Source organism: Pseudophryne corroboree, chromosome 11, assembly GCF_028390025.1.
Source record: "Pseudophryne corroboree isolate aPseCor3 chromosome 11, aPseCor3.hap2, whole genome shotgun sequence".
In the NCBI taxonomy this organism is placed as follows: domain Eukaryota; kingdom Metazoa; phylum Chordata; class Amphibia; order Anura; family Myobatrachidae; genus Pseudophryne; species Pseudophryne corroboree.
Window position 1 is genome coordinate 233,047,824 of NC_086454.1, and position 20,286 is coordinate 233,068,109.

The 20,286-nt window shown below is 47.7% G+C and overlaps 2 protein-coding genes across 6 annotated transcripts in view; one reads left to right on the forward strand and one right to left on the reverse strand.

Annotated features, from left to right (window-relative positions):
• The window catches only part of FTO (FTO alpha-ketoglutarate dependent dioxygenase), a 646,271-nt gene extending 635,145 nt beyond the window's left edge, over positions 1-11,126 (reverse strand). For all 5 annotated transcript variants that reach the window (XM_063945290.1, XM_063945293.1, XM_063945292.1 and 2 more), the window contains exon 1: positions 10,860-11,126. In XM_063945290.1, coding sequence (XP_063801360.1) covers positions 10,860-11,015 — 156 coding nt within the window. In that variant the 5' untranslated portion in view covers positions 11,016-11,126. The remainder of the gene's footprint in view (positions 1-10,859) is intronic.
• Positions 11,127-11,156: 30 nt separating this feature from the next.
• RPGRIP1L (RPGRIP1 like) overlaps positions 11,157-20,286 on the forward strand; it is a 451,841-nt gene continuing 442,711 nt past the window's right edge. Inside the window, exon 1 of the mRNA XM_063945288.1 lies at positions 11,157-11,265. The gene's annotated coding sequence lies outside the window, so the exon portion shown is untranslated. The remainder of the gene's footprint in view (positions 11,266-20,286) is intronic.

The window sequence follows — 20,286 nt, forward strand, 5'->3', positions numbered from 1 at the left end:
GTACGCCACATAGCCAGTAGAGGAAAATCTTTCCGGTATAGGTATACCTTAGGAAATAGAATTACTAAAGTGGGAGAGGTATCACCAGGATACTGTGCACATATCATACAGACTGATACGTGTATTAGACAGATGGAAGAATTAGGGTCAGGAGATTTCACCTGGAAGGTTTGTAACATGGTCATGTCCTTCTCCGTCCCTTATGTTCTCCCCGATGATGCATATTTCATATGCGGGAGAAAGGCGTACAAGTGGCTTGCCCCAAACTCTGAAGGATTGTGTTATATTGGAAAAGTATTGCCTGAAGTGATGGCTGTAACACATGACAAAATGAAGGACATACACCGTGGTGCCCAAGCTCCTTATACTCACACTCACTACGAACACCGAGTTAAAAGACAACTGTCAGAAAGGTTAGAGCATCCGGCCTCTGATCTTATCCATGAATCCACCGGGATTCAGGTTCTGGTAGCGTTAGATTTCACTCGTACCGCTCGAGGAGTGATGAATTATAAATACATTTCCGCACTCGCCAATTTGTTAGACAATATCACTGAAATGTATGATGACACGTTTAGATACACTGGAAGAGAACTCCAAGCGTATAAAACAGAACTAGTTCAGCATAGGATGGTTCTTAATTACCTTACAGCAGTAACAGGCGGATATTGTGTTACATTGGCAACACAGTACGGTATAAAGTGTTGCACGTATATCACAAATAACACCGAGGATCCGGTAGAGGTCATAGACCAAAAGATGGACGATATTCTGCAATTAAAGTGGGAATTTCGTCGGAAACACAATCTCACCCTTGCTGCTGTAGGTAATGAGCTGACTGGTTGGGTGTCATGGTTGAACCCGCGAAATTGGTTCTCCGGTTTGGGAGAGTGGGCTCAAGGAGTCATAATGGATGTTGGAAAGTTTCTCCTGTGTATCTTAGGTGTTGTTATATCTATTGGATTGATATTTAGATGCGGGCAGGCTTTGATGAGGTGTAAACAAAGTACGAAAGTGATGAGCTTGAGGAGTGAGGAAACTGTAATTAACCTGGATTTGATTTATGACCCAATGCTAGAAACCATGACGTAATGATGTAATGAGTATACGGTCCGTCTTTCACCCATTTCTATGTTTTCCTCCGAGGTACAAAGACCCACGTAGACGAAGGACCTGATGAGCCAAGGGGCCGACAACGGAAAGATGGAAAGAAGAAGAGCAGACGACCTGATATACAAGATTTTATGGACAATGCCATGGGTACCCCAGTTTCCCTAGGAACTTTAAAATCACGCTAGCCCAACATTTTTTGTAAATCCATGGACGTTGTTTGCTTTACTCACGATTTATGAGCAAAAGCACAAAGAAGAAGACTGCAATCAAACGACACCAATCAAGACCTCAATCGACGAACGTACATTAACCTGACATAGAATATCATTGCATTTTTCGTAAGTGTTCTTTATCTTCATCTCTGCAACCCTCAGGTAATAACACACATAGTCGATAGGGAATACAGGCACAGATAGCAGCAACCACATACCCCCCCAATTCATGTATCATCAACTAAAATGTGCATCCCCATTGTGTTACAACCACAGCCGAAATGAGCTCGGTAGAGTTTGACAGCCCATCCACAGACCTGTACCACAGGATAAGAAGGAATTCAAATGTATACTTCGCAATACCTCGAAGCTTGATTTACCACACGTACGGCACGATGATACATGACCCCCCCAAACATGGACTCATACACACATGCTCCTGCTTTCTCACTAGGTCATACTCTCTTCACACCTACTCCATTCTTCCTCCTTTCCCCACCATGGAAATCAATTAACCCCTGACTTACATTTTTCTCCTTAAAAATTTTGTGGCAGTTATTATTGACTGCCAAAGGGTGGACTGTCGAAGTCAGAAAAATGTCTCAATGCACACTGCCATATTTGCACCGCACACTGGTCCGTGCTGCGCATGCGTACGCTCTCCCGTGGAAGCGCATACCCGCAATAGCGTGCACTCGCACGCGCAGTATGCGCATTTACGGTAGAGTTTATGTGATCGTAGCGTGCGACTCATTCGTTACAAAAGTTCACAATTAATGTCGTTTATAGATCATGTTCCCCTCAATAGTTTCTGTAAGTTTGGTTTAGATAGAATGTCCCTGAGCGGAGGAATCCCTCTTTGTATTGTACGAAGGGTCTAACAGGAGTCATACAGCAGTATTTGGTACCCATCGGAAGAGTATTTAATTAGCAATATTCCGGTGTTGGTTTGGAGCGTATTAATCGCTCGTGCGAATAGTTATGAACATAAGAAGTTTATGTCCATTTCTATTATTTACCCATACTCAGGTATGCGGCGGGAAACCCAGTTTCCCACCCACCTGAGCCGTTTAAACTCAGCACAGCCCACCTGTATGAATCAACCTATGACCTTTGGTTACAGTACAGGGCCGAATTCCTGTGTCCAATAAACTGAAGGATTGTAGGACCAGGAGATTGCATTGTGTGTGGGGCATAAATAGGCAGGCCGACCACATCCAGCTCTCACTCTCTCATCAACGGTTATCTGCTGATAATCGGGAGCTGGATATCGAGGCGCAGGCGATCATACCCTTTGTGCGTAAGTTCTCTCCGTAATCATTGTCTTTCTGTGAGCCAATTCCTCTCTCTCCCTCTGTGTCTATTTCTCTCTCTCTATTTTCTCTTTTCTCTCGTAACTCCCCTAGACTAAACTTTATAGTATTGTATTGTATTGTGTTAGGCCAGGATAGTATTGTAGTTTATCCCTTAGTTAGGTGTTTGGTTAGGAAGTCTTTGTTATATTGTAGTGTATCATTTGTACTGTGTTACTCTTTTACAAGTATACTAGATATAATACAGATAATAGGCTTTGGAACCCTAAAACAGTATCTGTGTATTTACTATAGTGTTAAGTGTTCACTTGAGCGTCGGTGATGCTCAAACAGCTTTGTAGGTAGTCAGGCTACACAAAGTTGCATTTACACCCTGTACTCACATTAAAGGTATTCTGTGTGTTTCGTCGGTATAAGGTTTAATATCAAGGTATAGTGTTGTGAGCGTCTGCATCGCTGGTGACCTCCTCGTGGTCTCGAGTGTATGCTACGCCATAGCGAATCTTTCCCCTAGACATAACCAATAACGTGTCCTGTGATCGCTGGGCCGTGAGCGAACGTGACGCTTGAGCGTCTCGCCTACGGCTGAGCGATCGTTACGCAAATAGCGTACCATTACGGTATTTCTTAAGTAAACAGCGTACAGTGTTCTTAGCTTCATAAGGGTTGTTTATACGACATAGGAATTTAGCATTGTCACTTTTCACAAAGAGTATTCATTTCATGAGAGGGGGGAAACTTCACCTCAGGTTTTTTTCCCTTGAACAAGCAAATCCTTGTTTCCTGTACCGCAGGTTCATCAGAAATGCGTAAAACATCTTTTCTAGCCACAATCATGTATTGAATACTCTTAACTAATCGTGGATGTAAAGCCGCCTCAGTGAAATCGACCTCGGAATCAGAGTCCGTGTCGGTATCAGTATCTACCACTTGATTAAATGGCCGCTTTTGCGACCCCGATGGGGTCTGCACCTGAGATAAAGCCTCCTCCATGGACTTTTTCCACAGCTGCGTCTGTGACTCAGACGTATCCCAACCTCTTTGATAAAGAAGCTACATTTGTATTAATTGTACTTAGCAATGTGAGTAAATCAGGTGTCGGCTGCGCCGACAGGCCCAAATCTAGACCCGCATCCGCTCCCCCAATAACCTCCTCCGGTGAATAACATTCAGCCTCAGACATGCCGACACGTATAATCGACACACAGACACACACAGAATGTCTCAGCTAGGGGACAGGCCCACAATGAAGCCCAGATAGAGGACACAGAGGGAGTATGCCAGCTCACACCCCATCGCCCAAATATCCCGTCAAGGGATATATGCGACCAGCGCTGCTTAAATACAACCAAAATGCACCATAAACTGCGCCCCCCCCCCCCCCCTGATTAGCTCCCTGTTACTTGAGAGGAGCTGCGGAGGTCCCGGGCCAGCGTCTCCTTCAGCCGCGTGTTGGAGGAGAAAATGGCGATGTGAGCCGCGCGGCGAAGCTCCGACCCTTCCCGGCGCGCTTCAGCCCGCCAAATTTGAAAATGTGAAAATGCCGGCGGGGGTCTGAGAAACGGTGCACCCCTTCCCCCCCCCCAGGGCCCTGCACCCTGTGATTGCCGTTGTGATAGTGTGTGGGAGCATGGAGCGCAGCGTTACCGCTGCGCTGTACCTGGTTACTGAAGTCTTCTGTTCTTCTCATACTCACCCGACTTCTTTCTTCTGGCTTCTGTGAGGGGGGTGACGGCGCGGCTCCGGGAACAAGCAGCTAGGCGCACCAAGTGATCGAACCCTCTGGAGCTAATGGTGTCCAGTAGCTTAAGAAGCAGAGCCCTTAACTAAGTAGAAGTAGGTCTGCTTCTCTCCCCTCAGTCCCACGATGCAGGGAGCCTGTAGCCAGCAGGTCTTCCTGAAAATAAAAAACCTAACAAGAGTATTTTCTAGAGAAACTCAGGAGAGCTCCCCTAGTGAGTGTCCAGTCAGTCCTGGGCACAAAGTCTAACTGAGGTCTGGAGGAGGGGCATAGAGGGAGGAGCCAGTTCACACCCAGTTTAAGTCTTTTCAGTGGGCCCAAGCTCCTGCTGATCCCGTCTATACCCCATGGTCCTTTTGGAGTCCCCAGCATCCTCTAGGACGTAAGAGAAATATGGGTACCCCCATTTGAAATCGAAGACTTTTTGCCACTTAAGCATTATCCTACCACTGTGGCCAGTTTTAGAGGGTAGAGTGAGAAGCAGATTCCCTCCTATATCGTCTCTCAATCAACTTGAAAATACAGAACTTACAGTGCATCCGGACAATGGGGGTAATTCCAAGTTGATCGCAGCAGGACATTTTTTAGCAGTTGGGAAAAACCATGTGCACTGCAGGGGGGGCAGATATAACATGCGCAGAGAGAGTTAGATTTGGGTGGGTTATTTTGTTTCTGTGCAGGGTAAATACTGGCTGCTTTATTTTTACACTGCAATTTAGATTGCAGATTGAACACACCACACCCAAATCTATCTCTCTCTGCACATGTTATATCTGCCTCCCCTGCAGTGCACATGGTTTTGCCCAACTGCTAAAAAATGTCTTGCTGCAATCAACTTGGAATTACCCCCAGTATTCACAGCGCTTCACTTTTTCCACATTTTGTTATGTTAAAGCCTTATTCCAAAACGGAATACTGTACATTCATTTTTTCCATCAAAATTCTACACACAATGGGGTTCATTCCGAGTTGATTGCTAGCTGCCGTTGTTCGCAGCGATCAGGCTAAAAATTGGCATTTCTGCGCATGCATATGGGCCGCAATGCGCACGCGTGTCGTACGGGTACAAAGCCCGTTGTGGTTATGCACAGGTTGTAGCGAAGTTTTCAGTCACACTGACGGCCGCAAGACGATTGACAGGAAGGGGGCGTTTCTGGGTGTCAACCGACCGTTTTCAGGGAGTGTTTGCAAAAACGCAGGCATGTCTGAAAAAAACGCAGGCGTGGCTGGACGTTCGCTGGGCGGGTGTATGACGTCAAATCCGGACACGAATAGGCTGAAGTGATCGCAAGCGCTGAGTAGGTTCAGAGCTACTCAGAAACTGCACAAACTTTTTTTGTAGAGCTCGGCTGCACATGCGTTCACACTTCTGCTAAAATACACTCCCCAGTGGGCGGCGGCATAGCGTTTGCACGGCTGCTAAAACTAGGTAGCGAGCGATCAACTCGGGTTGACCCCCAATATACCATAATTAGCTAACTTGTCCATGTTGGCATTAACATTGTACAATAATTGTGTAAACAAGCCAAAGAAATGACTGGCTGGATGAAAAAAGTTTGGATCATCCTGCATGGTTTTCAAATGTGTTTGATGTCTCTTGACTGTACCTTTGTTTTGCCAAGTTCAGGCTGTGACGGGAGATCGCCTCTATACGTTGTGTAGCGTATGAATTAGGCAGTTGTGTACCAGGGATGTGCAGTGAGCTAAATGGCTCAGGAGGCACTAGCTAGCACCAGAGCCAGATTTACACACAATATATGAGCCCAAGGGTACATCTGGGCATTATATAAGGTGCAGCAGTACAAACTCCTGGAAATCTGGTGAGTTTTGACCAGAGATAAGCAGAAAAGAAAGGCTTTTTTCTCAAGAGTTTTGGCTATAAAAATGATTAGCATAATGCAAACAAGATATTTCAAACATATTCTGAGTAATTTTCATGTACTTTATACAAACGTTAGAATGAGAGGAAAGGCTCTGCCTCACCCCACCGCACATCACTGTTGTGTACCGGGTGGCACTCGATATACCGGCTGTTGGGATCCCGGTGCTCAGTATTCCGGTGCTGGGATCCCAACAGGCAGTATGCCGACAACTATTATCCCTCTTGGGGTGTCGTAGACACCCCTGGAGGGAGAATAAATAGCGTGGTGTGTGTAGTGTGCCACTGTGCCTGCAAGGGGCTCTTTTGCACTCGCCCCGCTGTCGGAATCCCGGCGTCGGTGTGCTGGGCACTGGGTTCCCACGCTCCGGCCAAACGTAGTACACCCTTGTGTACCTGGTGGCTGCTCTGTGCAGTGTATGGGCAGTGTAACACGGGAGATCGCCTCTATACATGGGCTGTGTACCACACTGGAGAAAAATGAACAGATCTGTCAAAGCCAACAACAGCATCATCATCATCAGAGATACCAATGTTTTAAACTTCAAGACACATGTGCAGTGTGACAGATACAGAGGCACTACTGTCCCCATCATTTCACCTTTACTCAGACTTATCATACCCTCCCTTTAAACTGGGACATACATGAATTACACAGGTTCTGTGGCTGATTAAAACTACAGATGTGCGGCGGACACTTTTTGGGTTTTGGATCTGGATCTCTGTTCGTGTTCTGGATCTGGATTGGTTTTGCCAAAACCACCCTTTTGGGTTTTGGTTCTGGATTTTTTTTTTTAAACATAAAAACAGCTAAAATCACAGAATTTGGGGGTATGTTTGATCCTACTGTATTATTAACCTCAATAACATTAATTTCCAGTCTAATCTGAACACTTCACAATATTGTTTTTAGGTCCAAAGGTTGCACCGAGGTAGCTGGATGACTACACTAAGCGACATAAGTGGGCGGCACAAACACGTGGCCCATCTAATGGTGTGTACACACAGTGAGATTTTTTTTCTTTCGATTTTGACTATATAGTCAAAATCGCAAGAAAGGTTAGTGCAAATCCCAAGGTGTTATGCCACTTGCGATCCCGATGCGCGGTCCCGCCAGGTCGGGTTCGCAAGAAAAGATAGACTGTGCAGGCAAGTCAATCCTTGCCAGGTCGGTGTACTATCTAGTTCATCTCACATGTCAATTGAATCTCACATAAGCCAAAATTGTAAGCACACATAGTCCATATCTCAAGACAAGTTAGTCAAAATCTGTGGTGCTGGGCTCCGGGGAGTTCAGGGTAAATTGCAAAGTGAAAATCGGGCATAGCAAGGATCTCACCGTGTGTACACACCATAAGAGTGGCACTGCAGTGGCAGAAAGGATGGCAGTTTTAAAAACTAGGCCCCAAAGAGCACATAATGCAAAGAAAAAAAGAGGTGCAAGATGGATTATGATTCTGTCTCTTCTGAGTCTGACTGACTTTGGCCACAAATGTGGTCTCATTGGAAAACACTGTCAAAATTGCAATTTCCATGTCCACCTTTGCGGCTCTATGTTTTCACAAATCTGTTTGTGACGTTGAAGCTTGTTTCATATTCTGCTCTAGGCTTTAATTTAAACCTAGGATCAAGAACAGCAGCACCCCTGGAATTATATGGCAGCGCCTCTGGACTTATACAGCAAATAGGCAGCACCCTTGGACTTATATAGCATAGGCAGCACCCCTGCAGAATTACACAGCACAGCATACAGGCAACAGCACCCCTTGACTTAAACGGTAATGGGCAGCAACCCTGGACTGATAGGGCAAAGGGGCAGCACCCCTGGAATGATGTGGCAGACAAAGAAAAGACGTGCAAGATGGAATTGTCCTTGGGCCCTTTCACTCACCCTTATGTTGTATAAACAGGACATGCACACTTAACAAACCAATCATTTCAGCAACAGGGTCTGCCACACGACTGTGGATAAAATGATTGGTTTGTTTTGGACCCCACCGAAAGAAGAAGCAATTAATCTCTCCTTGCACAAACTGGCTCTACAGAGGCAAGATGTCGTCCTCATCCTCAGATCCCCCCCTTCAGTGTTTACATGCTCATCCTCACGTAGAAATAATATTCAAACGACCCACATCATTTAGGTGTCGGTGGACTGCTTACGCTATTATCCAAAGTTTCTGAACTTGACAATGACTTATGATGAATGCGCTGCAGGTGACGTATATGGGAGGATGTTCCTAGGTGGTTAATGTCCTTACCCCTACTTATTACAGCTTGACTAAGGCAACAGATGGCTTGACACCTGTTGTCCAGATTTGTGGAGAAATAATTCCACACTGAAGAGGTGGCTTTTTTGGTATTTTGCCCAGGTATGACAATGGGCTTTTTCATCCCATGGCCAACAACTGTCTCCACTGGTGCCTTATTCAAACAAAGCACATCACCATCAGAATTCTGATAGTCAACTTCCTCCTCAGCGCCAGCTACACCAATGTACTCCTCATCCTGGTGTACATCTACAGTGACATCCTCAATCTCAATAACAGCAACTGGACTGGGGGATTTGTGATATCTCTGAACGCACAGTTGGTTTTTCAAGCTTTAACAAGCTTTATTTTTTTTATTTTTCAAGACTGAGGAGGGCTTCCATCTTCATGAGAATCTGAACCACCAGTCATGAACATAGGCCAAGGCCTTAGCCTTTTCTTGCCACTTCGTGTCGTGAATGGCATATTGTACATTTTACGTTTCTTATCAGATTTCTTTTTATTTCTTCGGTTCTTAATTTTTGCTTCTTGGTTTTTACATGCCCTCTATGACATTGGCCTTAGCTGACGACATTGATGGAATTGCAGCGTCAATGTCATGACTGGTGGCAGCAGCTTCAGCACTAGTGCTAGGAACTGGAAGTGATTCCTGATCTTTAACTATTTTTTCATCCAAATTTTTGTTCTCCATTTCATAGGACAGCACCCCTTTATTATTACAGCACACAGAACAGTGCCCCTTTATTTTGACAGCACCCCCGAATTTTTACAGCAAACAGGACAGGGCTAGCATCCCTTTATATCCACAGCACCCCTGTATTTTTTACAGCACACAGAACAGGACCAGTGTACATTTATTTTCACACCACCCCTCTATTTTTACAGCATACAGGACAGTGCTAGCACCCCTGTATTCTCACAGAACCTAAGTAATTTTTCAGCACACAAGACAGGGCCAGCTCCCCTTTATATTCACAGCACCCCTGTATTTTTACAACATACAGGACAGGGCCAGTGTACATTTATTTTCACAGCACCCTTGAATTTTTACAGCATACAGGACAGGGCCAGTGTACTTTTATTTTCACAGCACCCTTGAATTTTTACAGCATACAGGACAGGGCCAGTGTACTTTTATTTTCACAGCACCCTTGAATTTTTACAACATACAGGACAGGGCCAGTGTACATTTATTTTCACAGCACCCTTGAATTTTTACAGCATACAGGACAGGGCCAGTGTACTTTTATTTTCACAGCACCCCTGTATTTTTACAGCATACAAGACAGGGCCAGTGTACATTTATTTTCACTGCACCCCTGAATTTTTACAATATACAAGACAGGGCCAGTGTACATTTATTTTCACTGCACCCCTGAATGTTTACAGCATACAAGACAGGGACAGTGTACATTTATTTTCACAGCACACCTGAATTTTTACAGCATACAAAACAGGGCAGCGCCCCTGTATTTTCACAGCATACAGGAGGACAGTGCCCCAGGACAGCAACACCCATGAACAGCTGCAGCACCATCTAACAGCACATGAAACACCAGTGACAGCCAGGACAGCACCCCTACCAGCACAGGTATACCACAGTGACAGGAACAGCACCCCTACAGAGCACACACTGACCGCACCAGATGCCAGCACCCACAGAGAGACAGAGGACTGTCTCCCTCACTCTCCAAGTCCGGAGTGAAAATGGCGGTGATGCGCGGCTCTTTAGATGGAATCCAAAGCCTGCGAGAAACAGACAGCGGAATGACGACGGTTTGCCTCGTTCTGGGATCTGAGTCTGGCATGAAGTCCCGAGCCGGACTCGGTTCCCGGCTCAGATCGTGAAGTTCGGGAAGGTTTGGTTCTCTGAGAACCAAACCTGCTCATCTCTAATTAAAACCAGGTGAAATGAAGGCTTGAAGTCAGCGGCCACAGAACCTGTGTAATTCATGAGTGTCCCAGTGTAATAGGATGATATGGTAAACCTGCCTTTACTGGACTAGATTAGAACACGTTATTTTATTGTAAACACTTTTCTTCAATGAACATTACCTTATAAATCACAGATCAGGCATACACAGAAAAGTTTGCACCCAATTTGCAGAAGAACAGTTTTACTATATACAGCTGGTGATCAAAACTAAAACATAGGGACTCATGTCCCAAAACCAGGGACAGCCGGCAAGTGTGGCATACACTGAGCTCAGAGCCAGCCGGCAGCCATAGTCACCATAGTCAGAGGTGGCAATGTTTGTATCCTCTGAAGCACGTCATCATAATGACAGCTAATTGTAGAATCTGCGGTCCCTGAGTTTACTGATTACAGAATACCTTAGTTTCCTTCTCTCTGTCAGCCAGTGCCATGCGCTTCATTCTCCACCTATCTACACACAGCCTCCTCCCTCTGTGTGGCCGCAGGGAATTCTGGACCTTGTAGTCTATTGTACATTGCACACAGGCAAGATCCAGCTCACGTACACTGCGCATGCCCCATCCCCCGGCCCCAGGACGGCAGAGCCTGCCAGTTATAATAATGGCGCTGCTAATGCCGGTGACTCAAAGGCCTGCCAATAATGGCTCTGCCCATGACGGTGACGCAGGGGCTGCCATTAATGGCGCTGGGAAGTGACGTGCAGTTCATGGCTATAGCAACCGTTGCTGGGGAGCTGTGAGTCTGACGCTGGGCAGCAGAATAGGGCCTAGGACAGCTTCGGGTGCAAACCCCACGGAGGACAGGGTCAGTACATACTGTACCATGTGCCATGTATGCACGGAGATATTAGTGTGGGATGTGCAGTGCAGCCTCGGAGCTGGAGGACACCGGCTTCATGTCTGTTCTTCCAGTGATGTGTGACTGTGTGGGATGTAATTGTACAGTTATTGCATGAAATTATCCCTATTGTTTTATGATTTGTGATGAGGATGTATGCATAGCTATTTACTAGTATAATCCAGAGCCCTCGCATATTTTAAACATACAGTATGGGCTTCCATGAATCCCCATGTTTTTGGGAGGGCAGTCCTCCTTTTATTCCTGCTAAAACTTGTTTTCTCTGACGTCCTAGTGGATGCTGGGGACTCCGTAAGGACCATGGGGAATAGACGGCTCCGCAGGAGACTGGGCACACTAAAAGAAAGATTTGGTACTACCTGGTGTGCACTGGCTCCTCCCTCTATGCCCCTCCTCCAGACCTCAGTTAGATTTCTGTGCCCGGCCGAGCTGGATGCACACTAGGGGCTCTCCTGAGCTCCTAGAAAGAAAGTATATATTAGGTTTTTTATTTTACAGTGAGACCTGCTGGCAACAGGCTCACTGCAACGAGGGACTAAGGGGAGAAGAAGCGAACCTACCTGCTTGCAGCTAGCTTGGGCTTCTTAGGCTACTGGACACCATTAGCTCCAGAGGGATCGACCGCAGGACCCGTCCTTGGTGTTCGTTCCCGGAGCCGCGCCGCCGTCCCCCTTACAGAGCCAGAAGCAAGAAGATGGTCCGGAAAATCGGCGGCAGAAGACTTCAGTCTTCACCAAGGTAGCGCACAGCACTGCAGCTGTGCGCCATTGCTCCTCATACACACTTCACACTCCGGTCACTGAGGGTGCCGGGCGCTGGGGGGGGGGGGGCGCCCTGAGCAGCAATAATATCACTTTGGCTGGCAAAATAACCACAATATATAGCCCCAGAGGCTATATATGTGATAATTACCCCTGCCAGAATACAGAAAAAAGCGGGAGAAAAGTCAGCCGAAAAAGGGGCGGAGCCATCTCCCTCAGCACACTGGCGCCATTTCTCCCTCACAGTTCCGCTGGAAGGAAGCTCCCTGACTCTCCCCTGCAGTCTACACTACAGAAAAGGGTAAAAAAGAGAGGGGGGGCACAGATTTGAGGCGCAGTAAATATTATAGCAGCTATAGGGGACATAATTCAGTTAGTCCCTGCATTATATAGCGCTCTGGTGTGTGCTGGCATACTCTCTCTCTGTCTCCCCAAAGGGCTTTTGTGGGGTCCTGTCTCCTTTAAGAGCATTCCCTGTGTGTGTGTGCGGTGTGTCGGTACGGCTGTGTCGACATTTTTGATGAGGAGACTTATGTGGAGGCGGAGCAGATGCCTATAAATGTGATGTCACCCCCTGCGGGGCAGACACCTGAGTGGATGGACTTATGGAAGGAATTACGTGCAAGTGTCGACTCCTTACATAAAAAATTTGACGACATGCCAAATGCGGGACAGCCGGCTTCTCAGCTCGTGCCTGCCCAGGCAATTCAAAGGCCATCAGGGGCTCTAAAACGCCCACTACCTCAGATGGCAGACACAGATGTCGACACGGATACTGATACCAGTGTCGACGACGATGAGTCAAATTTAATGTCCACTAGGGCCATTCGTGGCATGATTGAGGCAATGAAAGAGGTTTTACACCTTTCTGATATAAACCCAGGTACCTCAAAAAAGGGTATTATGTTTGGGGAGAAAAAACTACCAATAGTTTTTCCCCCATCTGAAGAATTAAATGAAGTGTGTGAAGAAGCGTGGGCTTTCCCTGATAAGAAATTGGTGATTTCAAAAAAATTACTAATGGCGTTCCCTTTCTCGCCAGAGGATAGGTCACGTTGGGAAACTCCCCCTAGGGTGGATAAAGCGCTCACACGTTTGTCTAAAAAGGTTGCACTACCGTCTCCGGATACGGCCGCCCTAAAGGAACCTGCTGATAGAAAGCAGGAGGCTATCCTAAAGTCTATATATACACACACTGGTGTTATACTGAGACCAGCTATTGCTTCAGCGTGGATGTGCAGTGCTGCTGCTGCTTGGTCAGATTCCCTGTCAGAAAATATTGACACCCTGGACAGGGACACTATATTGCTAACCGTAGAGCATATAAAAGACTCAGTCTTGTACATGAGAGATGCACAGAGGGAGATCTGCCGGCTGGCATCTAGAATAAGTGCATTGTCCATTTCTGCTAGGAGAGGTTTATGGACTCGGCAGTGGACAGGGGATGCAGATTCTAAAAGGCACATGGAAGTTTTGCCTTATAAGGGTGAGGAGTTATTCGGGGATGGTCTCTCAGACCTTGTTTCCACAGCAACAGCTGGGAAGTCAGCATTTTTACCCCATGTCCCCTCACAGCCTAAGAAAGCGCCGTACTATCAGGTGCAGTCCTTTCGACCCCAGAAAAACAGGCGGGGAAAAGGCGGGTCCTTTCTGTCTAGAGGCAGAGGAAGGGGAAAAAAGCTGCACCACGCAGCAGGTTCCCAGGAACAAAAGTCCTCCCCCGCTTCTTCCACATCCGCCGCATGACAGTGGGGCTCCACAGGCGGAGCCAGGTACGGTGGGGGGCTGCCTCAAAAATTTCAGCGATCAGTGGGTTCGCTCACGGGTGGATCCCTGGATCCTTCAAGTAGTATCTCAGGGGTACAAGCTGGAATTCGAGGCGACTCCCCCCCGCCGTTTCCTCAAATCGGCCTTACCGACAATTCCCTCGAGCAGGGAGGCTGTACTAGAGGCAATTCAAGTACCCCTACTTCAACAAGGACGGGGTTACTATTCCACACTGTTTGTGGTACCGAAACCGGACGGTTCGGCGAGACCCATTTTAAATTTGAAATCCTTGAACACATACATAAAAAAAATCAAAGTTCAAGATGGAATCGCTCAGGGCGGTTATTGCAAGCCTGGACGAGGGGGATTACATGGTATCCCTGGACATCAAGGATGCTTACCTGCATGTCCCAATTTACCTTCCTCACCAGGAGTACCTCAGATTTGTGGTACAGGATTGCCATTACCAATTCCAGACACTACCGTTTGGACTGTCCACGGCACCGAGGGTGTTAACCAAGGTAATGGCAGAAATGATGATACTCCTTCGAAAAAAGGGAGTTTTAATTATCCCGTACTTGGACGATCTCCTAATAAAGGCGAGGTCCAGGGAGCAGTTACTGGTCGGAGTAGCACTATCTCGGGAAGTGCTACAACAGCATGGCTGGATTCTAAACATTCCAAAGTCACAACTGGTTCCTTCCACACGCTTACTGTTCCTGGGGATGATTCTGGACACAGAACAGAAAAAAGTGTTTCTCCCGCAGGAGAAAGCCAAGGAGCTGTCATCTCTAGTCAGAGACCTCCTAAAACCAAAACGGGTATCGGTGCATCACTGCACACGAGTCCTGGGAAAAATGGTGGCTTCGTACGAAGCAATTCCATTCGGCAGGTTCCATGCAAGGACCTTCCAGTGGGACCTCTTGGACAAGTGGTCGGGATCGCATATTCAGATGCATCAACTGATAACCCTGTCTCCAAAGACCAGGGTGTCTCTACTGTGGTGGCTGCAGAGTGCTCATCTTCTAGTGGGCCGCAGATTCGGCATACAAGACTGGGTCCTGGTGACCACGGATGCCAGCCTTCGGGGCTGGGGCGCAGTCACACAGGGAAGAAATTTCCAGGGACTTTGGTCAAGTCAGGAGTCGTCCCTACACATAAACATTCTGGAACTGAGGGCCATTTACAATGCCCTAAGTCAGGCAAGGCCCCTGCTTCAAAACCAGCCGATTCTGATTCAATCAGACAACATCACGGCAGTCGCCCATGTAAACCGACAGGGCGGCACAAGAAGCAGGGTGGCCATGGCAGAAGCCACAAGGATTCTCCGATGGGCGGAAAATCACGTACTAGCACTGTCAGCAGTGTTCATTCCGGGAGTGGACAACCGGGAAGCAGACTTCCTCAGCAGACACGACCTACACCCGGGAGAGTGGGGACTTCATCCAGAAGTCTTCCTACTGTTGGTAAACCGCTGGGAAAGGCCACAGGTGGACATGATGGCGTCCCGCCTCAACAAGAAGCTAAAGAGATATTGCGCCAGGTCAAGGGACCCTCAGGCGATAGCTGTGGACGCTCTAGTGACACCGTGGGTGTACCAGTCGGTCTATGTGTTCCCTCCTCTGCCCCTCATACCAAAGGTACTGAGAATAATAAGAAGGCGAGGAGTAAGAACGATACTCGTGGTTCCGGATTGGCCAAGAAGAGCTTGGTACCCGGAACTTCAAGAAATGTTATCAGAGGACCCATGGCCTCTACCGCTCAGACAGGATCTGCTACAGCAGGGGCCCTGTCTGTTCCAAGACTTAACGCGGCTGCGTTTGACGGCATGGCGGTTGAATTCCGGATCCTAAAGGAAAAGGGCATTCCGGAGGAAGTCATTCCTACGCTGATAAAAGCCAGGAAAAAAGTAACCGCAAACCATTATCACCGCATCTGGCGAAAATATGTTGCGTGGTGTGAGGCCAGGAAGGCCCCTACAGAAGAATTTCAGCTGGGTCGTTTTCTGCACTTCCTACAGTCAGGAGTGACTATGGGCCTAAAATTGGGTTCCATTAAGGTCCAGATTTCGGCTCTGTCGATTTTCTTCCAGAAAGAACTGGCTTCACTGCCTGAAGTTCAGACTTTGTAAAGGGAGTGCTTCATATTCAGCCCCCTTTTGTGCCTCCTGTGGCACCTTGGGATCTCAATGTGGTGTTGAGTTTCCTAAAATCACATTGGTTTGAACCACTTAAAACCGTGGATCTCAAATATCTCACGTGGAAAATGGTCATGTTATTGGCCTTGGCTTCGGCCAGGCGTGTGTCAGAATTGGCGGCTTTGTCATGTAAAAGCCCTTATCTGATTTTCCATATGGATAGGGCAGAATTGAGGACTCGTCCCCAGTTTCTCCCTAAGGTGGTATCAGCTTTTCACTTGAACCAACCTATTGTGGTGCCTGCGGCTACTAAGGACTTGGAGGATTCCAAGTTACTGGACGTAGTCAGGGCCTTGAAAATTTATGTTTCCAGGACGGCTGGAGTCAGGAAAACTGACTCGCTTTTTATCCTGTATGCACCCAACATAATAGGTGCTCCTGCTTCTAAGCAGACTATTGCTCGCTGGATTTGTAGCACAATTCAGCTGGCGCATTCTGCGGCTGGATTGCCGCATCCTAAATCAGTGAAAGCCCATTCCACGAGGAAGGTGGGCTCATCTTGGGCGGCTGCCCGAGGGGTCTCGGCTTTACAACTTTGCCGAGCTGCTACTTGGTCAGGGGCAAACACGTTTGCTAAATTCTACAAATTTGATACCCTGGCTGAGGAGGACCTTGAGTTCTCTCATTCGGTGCTGCAGAGTCATCCGCACTCTCCCGCCCGTTTGGGAGCTTTGGTATAATCCCCATGGTCCTTACGGAGTCCCCAGCATCCACTAGGACGTCAGAGAAAATAAGAATTTACTCACCGGTAATTCTATTTCTCGTAGTCCGTAGTGGATGCTGGGCGCCCATCCCAAGTGCGGATTGTCTGCAATACTTGTATATAGTTATTGCCTAACTAAAGGGTTATTGTTGAGCCATCTGTTGAGAGGCTCAGTTGTATTTCATACTGTTAACTGGGTTAAATATCACGAGTTATACGGTGTGATTGGTGTGGCTGGTATGAGTCTTACCCAGGATTCAAAATCCTTCCTTATTGTGTCAGCTCTTCCGGGCACAGTATCCTAACTGAGGTCTGGAGGAGGGGCATAGAGGGAGGAGCCAGTGCACACCAGGTAGTACCAAATCTTTCTTTCTCTAACGTCCTAAGTGGATGCTGGGGACTCCATAAGGACCATTGGGAATAGCGGCTCCGCAGGAGACTGGGCACATCTAAAGAAAGCTTTAGGACTATCTGGTGTGCACTGGCTCCTCCCCCTATGACCCTCCTCCAAGCCTCAGTAAGATCTTTGTGCCCGAACGAGAAGGGTGCACACTAGGGGCTCTCCTGAGCTTCTTAGTGAAAGTTTTAGTTTAGGTTTTTTATTTTCAGTGAGTCCTGCTGGCAACAGGCTCACTGCATCGAGGGACTAAGGGGAGAAGAAGCGAACTCACCTGCGTGCAGAGTGGATTGGGCTTCTTAGGCTACTGGACATTAGCTCCAGAGGGACGATCACAGGCCCAGCCATGGATGGGTCCCAGAGCCGCGCCGCCGGCCCCCTTACAGAGCCAGAAGGCAGAAGAGGTCCGGAAAATCGGCGGCAGAAGACATCCTGTCTTCAATAAGGTAGCGCACAGCACTGCAGCTGTGCGCCATTGCTCTCAGCACACTTCACACTCCGGTCACTGAGGGTGCAGGGCGCTGGGGGGGGGCGCCCTGAGACGCAATAAAAACACCTTGGATGGCAAAAAATGCATCACATATAGCTCCTGGGTTATATGGATGCATTTAACCCCTGCCAGAATACATAGAAAAACGGGAGATAGGCTCCGCCCCCTTATCGGCGGCCTTATCTCCTCAGCACACTGGCGCCATTTTCCCTCACAGCTCCGTTGGAGGGAAGCTCCCTGGCTCTCCCCTGCAGTCACTACACTACAGAAAGGGTTAAAAAAGAGAGGGGGGGGCACTAATTACGCGCAGTATTAAAGATACAGCAGCTATAAGGGGAAAAACACTTATATAAGGTTATCCCTGTATATATATAGCGCTCTGGTGTGTGCTGGCAAACTCTCCCTCTGTCTCCCCAAAGGGCTAGTGGGGTCCTGTCCTCTATCAGAGCATTCCCTGTGTGTGTGCTGTATGTCGGTACGTTTGTGTCGACATGTATGAGGAGAAAAATGATGTGGAGACGGAGCAGATTGCCTGTAATAGTGATGTCACCCCCTAGGGGGTCGACACCTGAGTGGATGAACTGTTGGAAGGAATTACGTGACAGTGTCAGCTCTGTATAAAAGACAGTGGTTGACATGAGACAGCCGGCTACTCAGCTTGTGCCTGTCCAGACGTCTCATAGGCCGTCAGGGGCTCTAAAGCGCCCGTTACCTCAGATGGCAGATATAGACGCCGACACGGATACTGACTCCAGTGTCGACGGTGAAGAGACAAATGTGACTTCCAGTAGGGCCACACGTTACATGATTGAGGCAATGAAAAATGTTTTACACATTTCTGATAATACGAGTACCACCAAAAAGGGGTATTATGTTCGGTGAGGAAAAACTACCTGTAGTTTTCCTGAATCTGAGAAATTAAATGAGGTGTGTGATGATGCGTGGTTTTCCCCCGATATCAACTGATAATTTCTAAAATGTTATTGGCATTATATCCTTTCCCGCCAGAGGTTAGGGTGCGTTGGGAAACACCCCCTAGGGTGGATAAAGCGCTCACACGCTTGTAAGGGCTCTACCCTCTCCTGAGATGGCCGCCCTTAAGGATCCTGCTGATAGAAAGCAGGAGGGTATCCTAAAATGTATTTACACACATACTGGTGTTATACTGCGACCAGCAATCGCCTCAGCCTGGATGTGCAGTGCTGGGTTGGCGTGGTCGGATTCCCTGACTGAAAATATTGATACCCTAGATAGGGACAGTATATTTTTGCCTATAGAGCATTTAAAAGATGCATTTCTATATATGCGTGATGCACAGCGGAATATTTGCCGACTGGCATCAAGTCTAAGTGCGTTGTCCATTTCTACCAGTAGAGGGTTATGGACACGTCAGTGGTCAGGTGATGCGTATTCCAAACGGCATTTGGAAGTATTGCCTTATTAAGGGGAGGAGTTATTTGGGGTCGGTCTTTGAGACCTGGTGGCCACGGCAACAGCTGGGAAATCCACGTTTGTACCCCAGGTCGCCTCTCAACATGAGAAGACGCCGTATTATCAGGCGCAGTCTTTTCGTGGACAAGCGGGCAAAAGGTTCCTCATTTCTGCCCCGTGACAGAGGGAGAGGAAAAAGGCTGCAGAAATCAGCCAGTTCCCAGGAACAGAAACCCTCTCCCGCCTCTGCCAAGCCCTCAGTATGACGCTGGGGCTTTACAAGCAGAATCAGGCACGGTGGGGGGCCCGTCTCAATGAATTTCAGCGCGCAGTGGGCTCACTCGCAAGTAGACCCCTGGATCCTTCAGGTGATATCTCAGGGGTACAAATTAGAATTCGAGACGTCTCCCCCTCGCCGTTTCCTAAAGTCGGCTTTACCGATGTCTCCCTCTGACAGGGAGGCAGTTTTGGAAGCCATTCACAAGCTGTATTCCCAGCAGGTGATAATCAAGGTACCCCTCCTGCAACAGGGAACGGGGTATTATTCCACACTGTTGTGGTACCGAAGCCGGACGGCTCGGTGAGACCGATTCTAAATCTAAAATCTTTGAACACTTACATACAGAGGTTCAAATTCAAGATTGAGTCACTCAGAGCAGTGATTGCGAACCTGGAAGAAGGGGACTACATGATGTCTCGGGACATCAAGGATGCTTACCTTCATGTCAAAATTTACCCTTCTCACCAAGGGTACCTCAGGTTTATGGTACAGAACTGTCACTATCAGTTCAGACGCTGCCGTATGGATGGTCCACGGCACCCCGGGTCTTTACCAAGGTAATGGCCGAAATGATGATATTCCTTCGAAGGAAGGGAATTTTAGTTATCCCTTACTTGGACGATTCCCTGATAAGGGTAAGATCCAGGGAACAGTTGGAGGTCGGTGTAGCACTATCTCAGGTAGTGTTGCGGCAGCACGATTGGATTCTCAATATTCCAAAATCGCAGCTGGTTCCGACGACTTGTCTTCTGTTCCTAGGGATGATCCTGGACACAGTCCAGAAAAAGGTGTTTCTCCCGGAGGAGAAAGCCAGGGAGTTATCCGAGCTAGTCAGGAACCTCCTAAAACCGAGCCAAGTCTCAGTGCATCAATGCACAAGGGTTCTGGGTAAAATGGTGGCTTCCTACGAAGCAATCCCATTTGGCAGATTCCACGCAAGA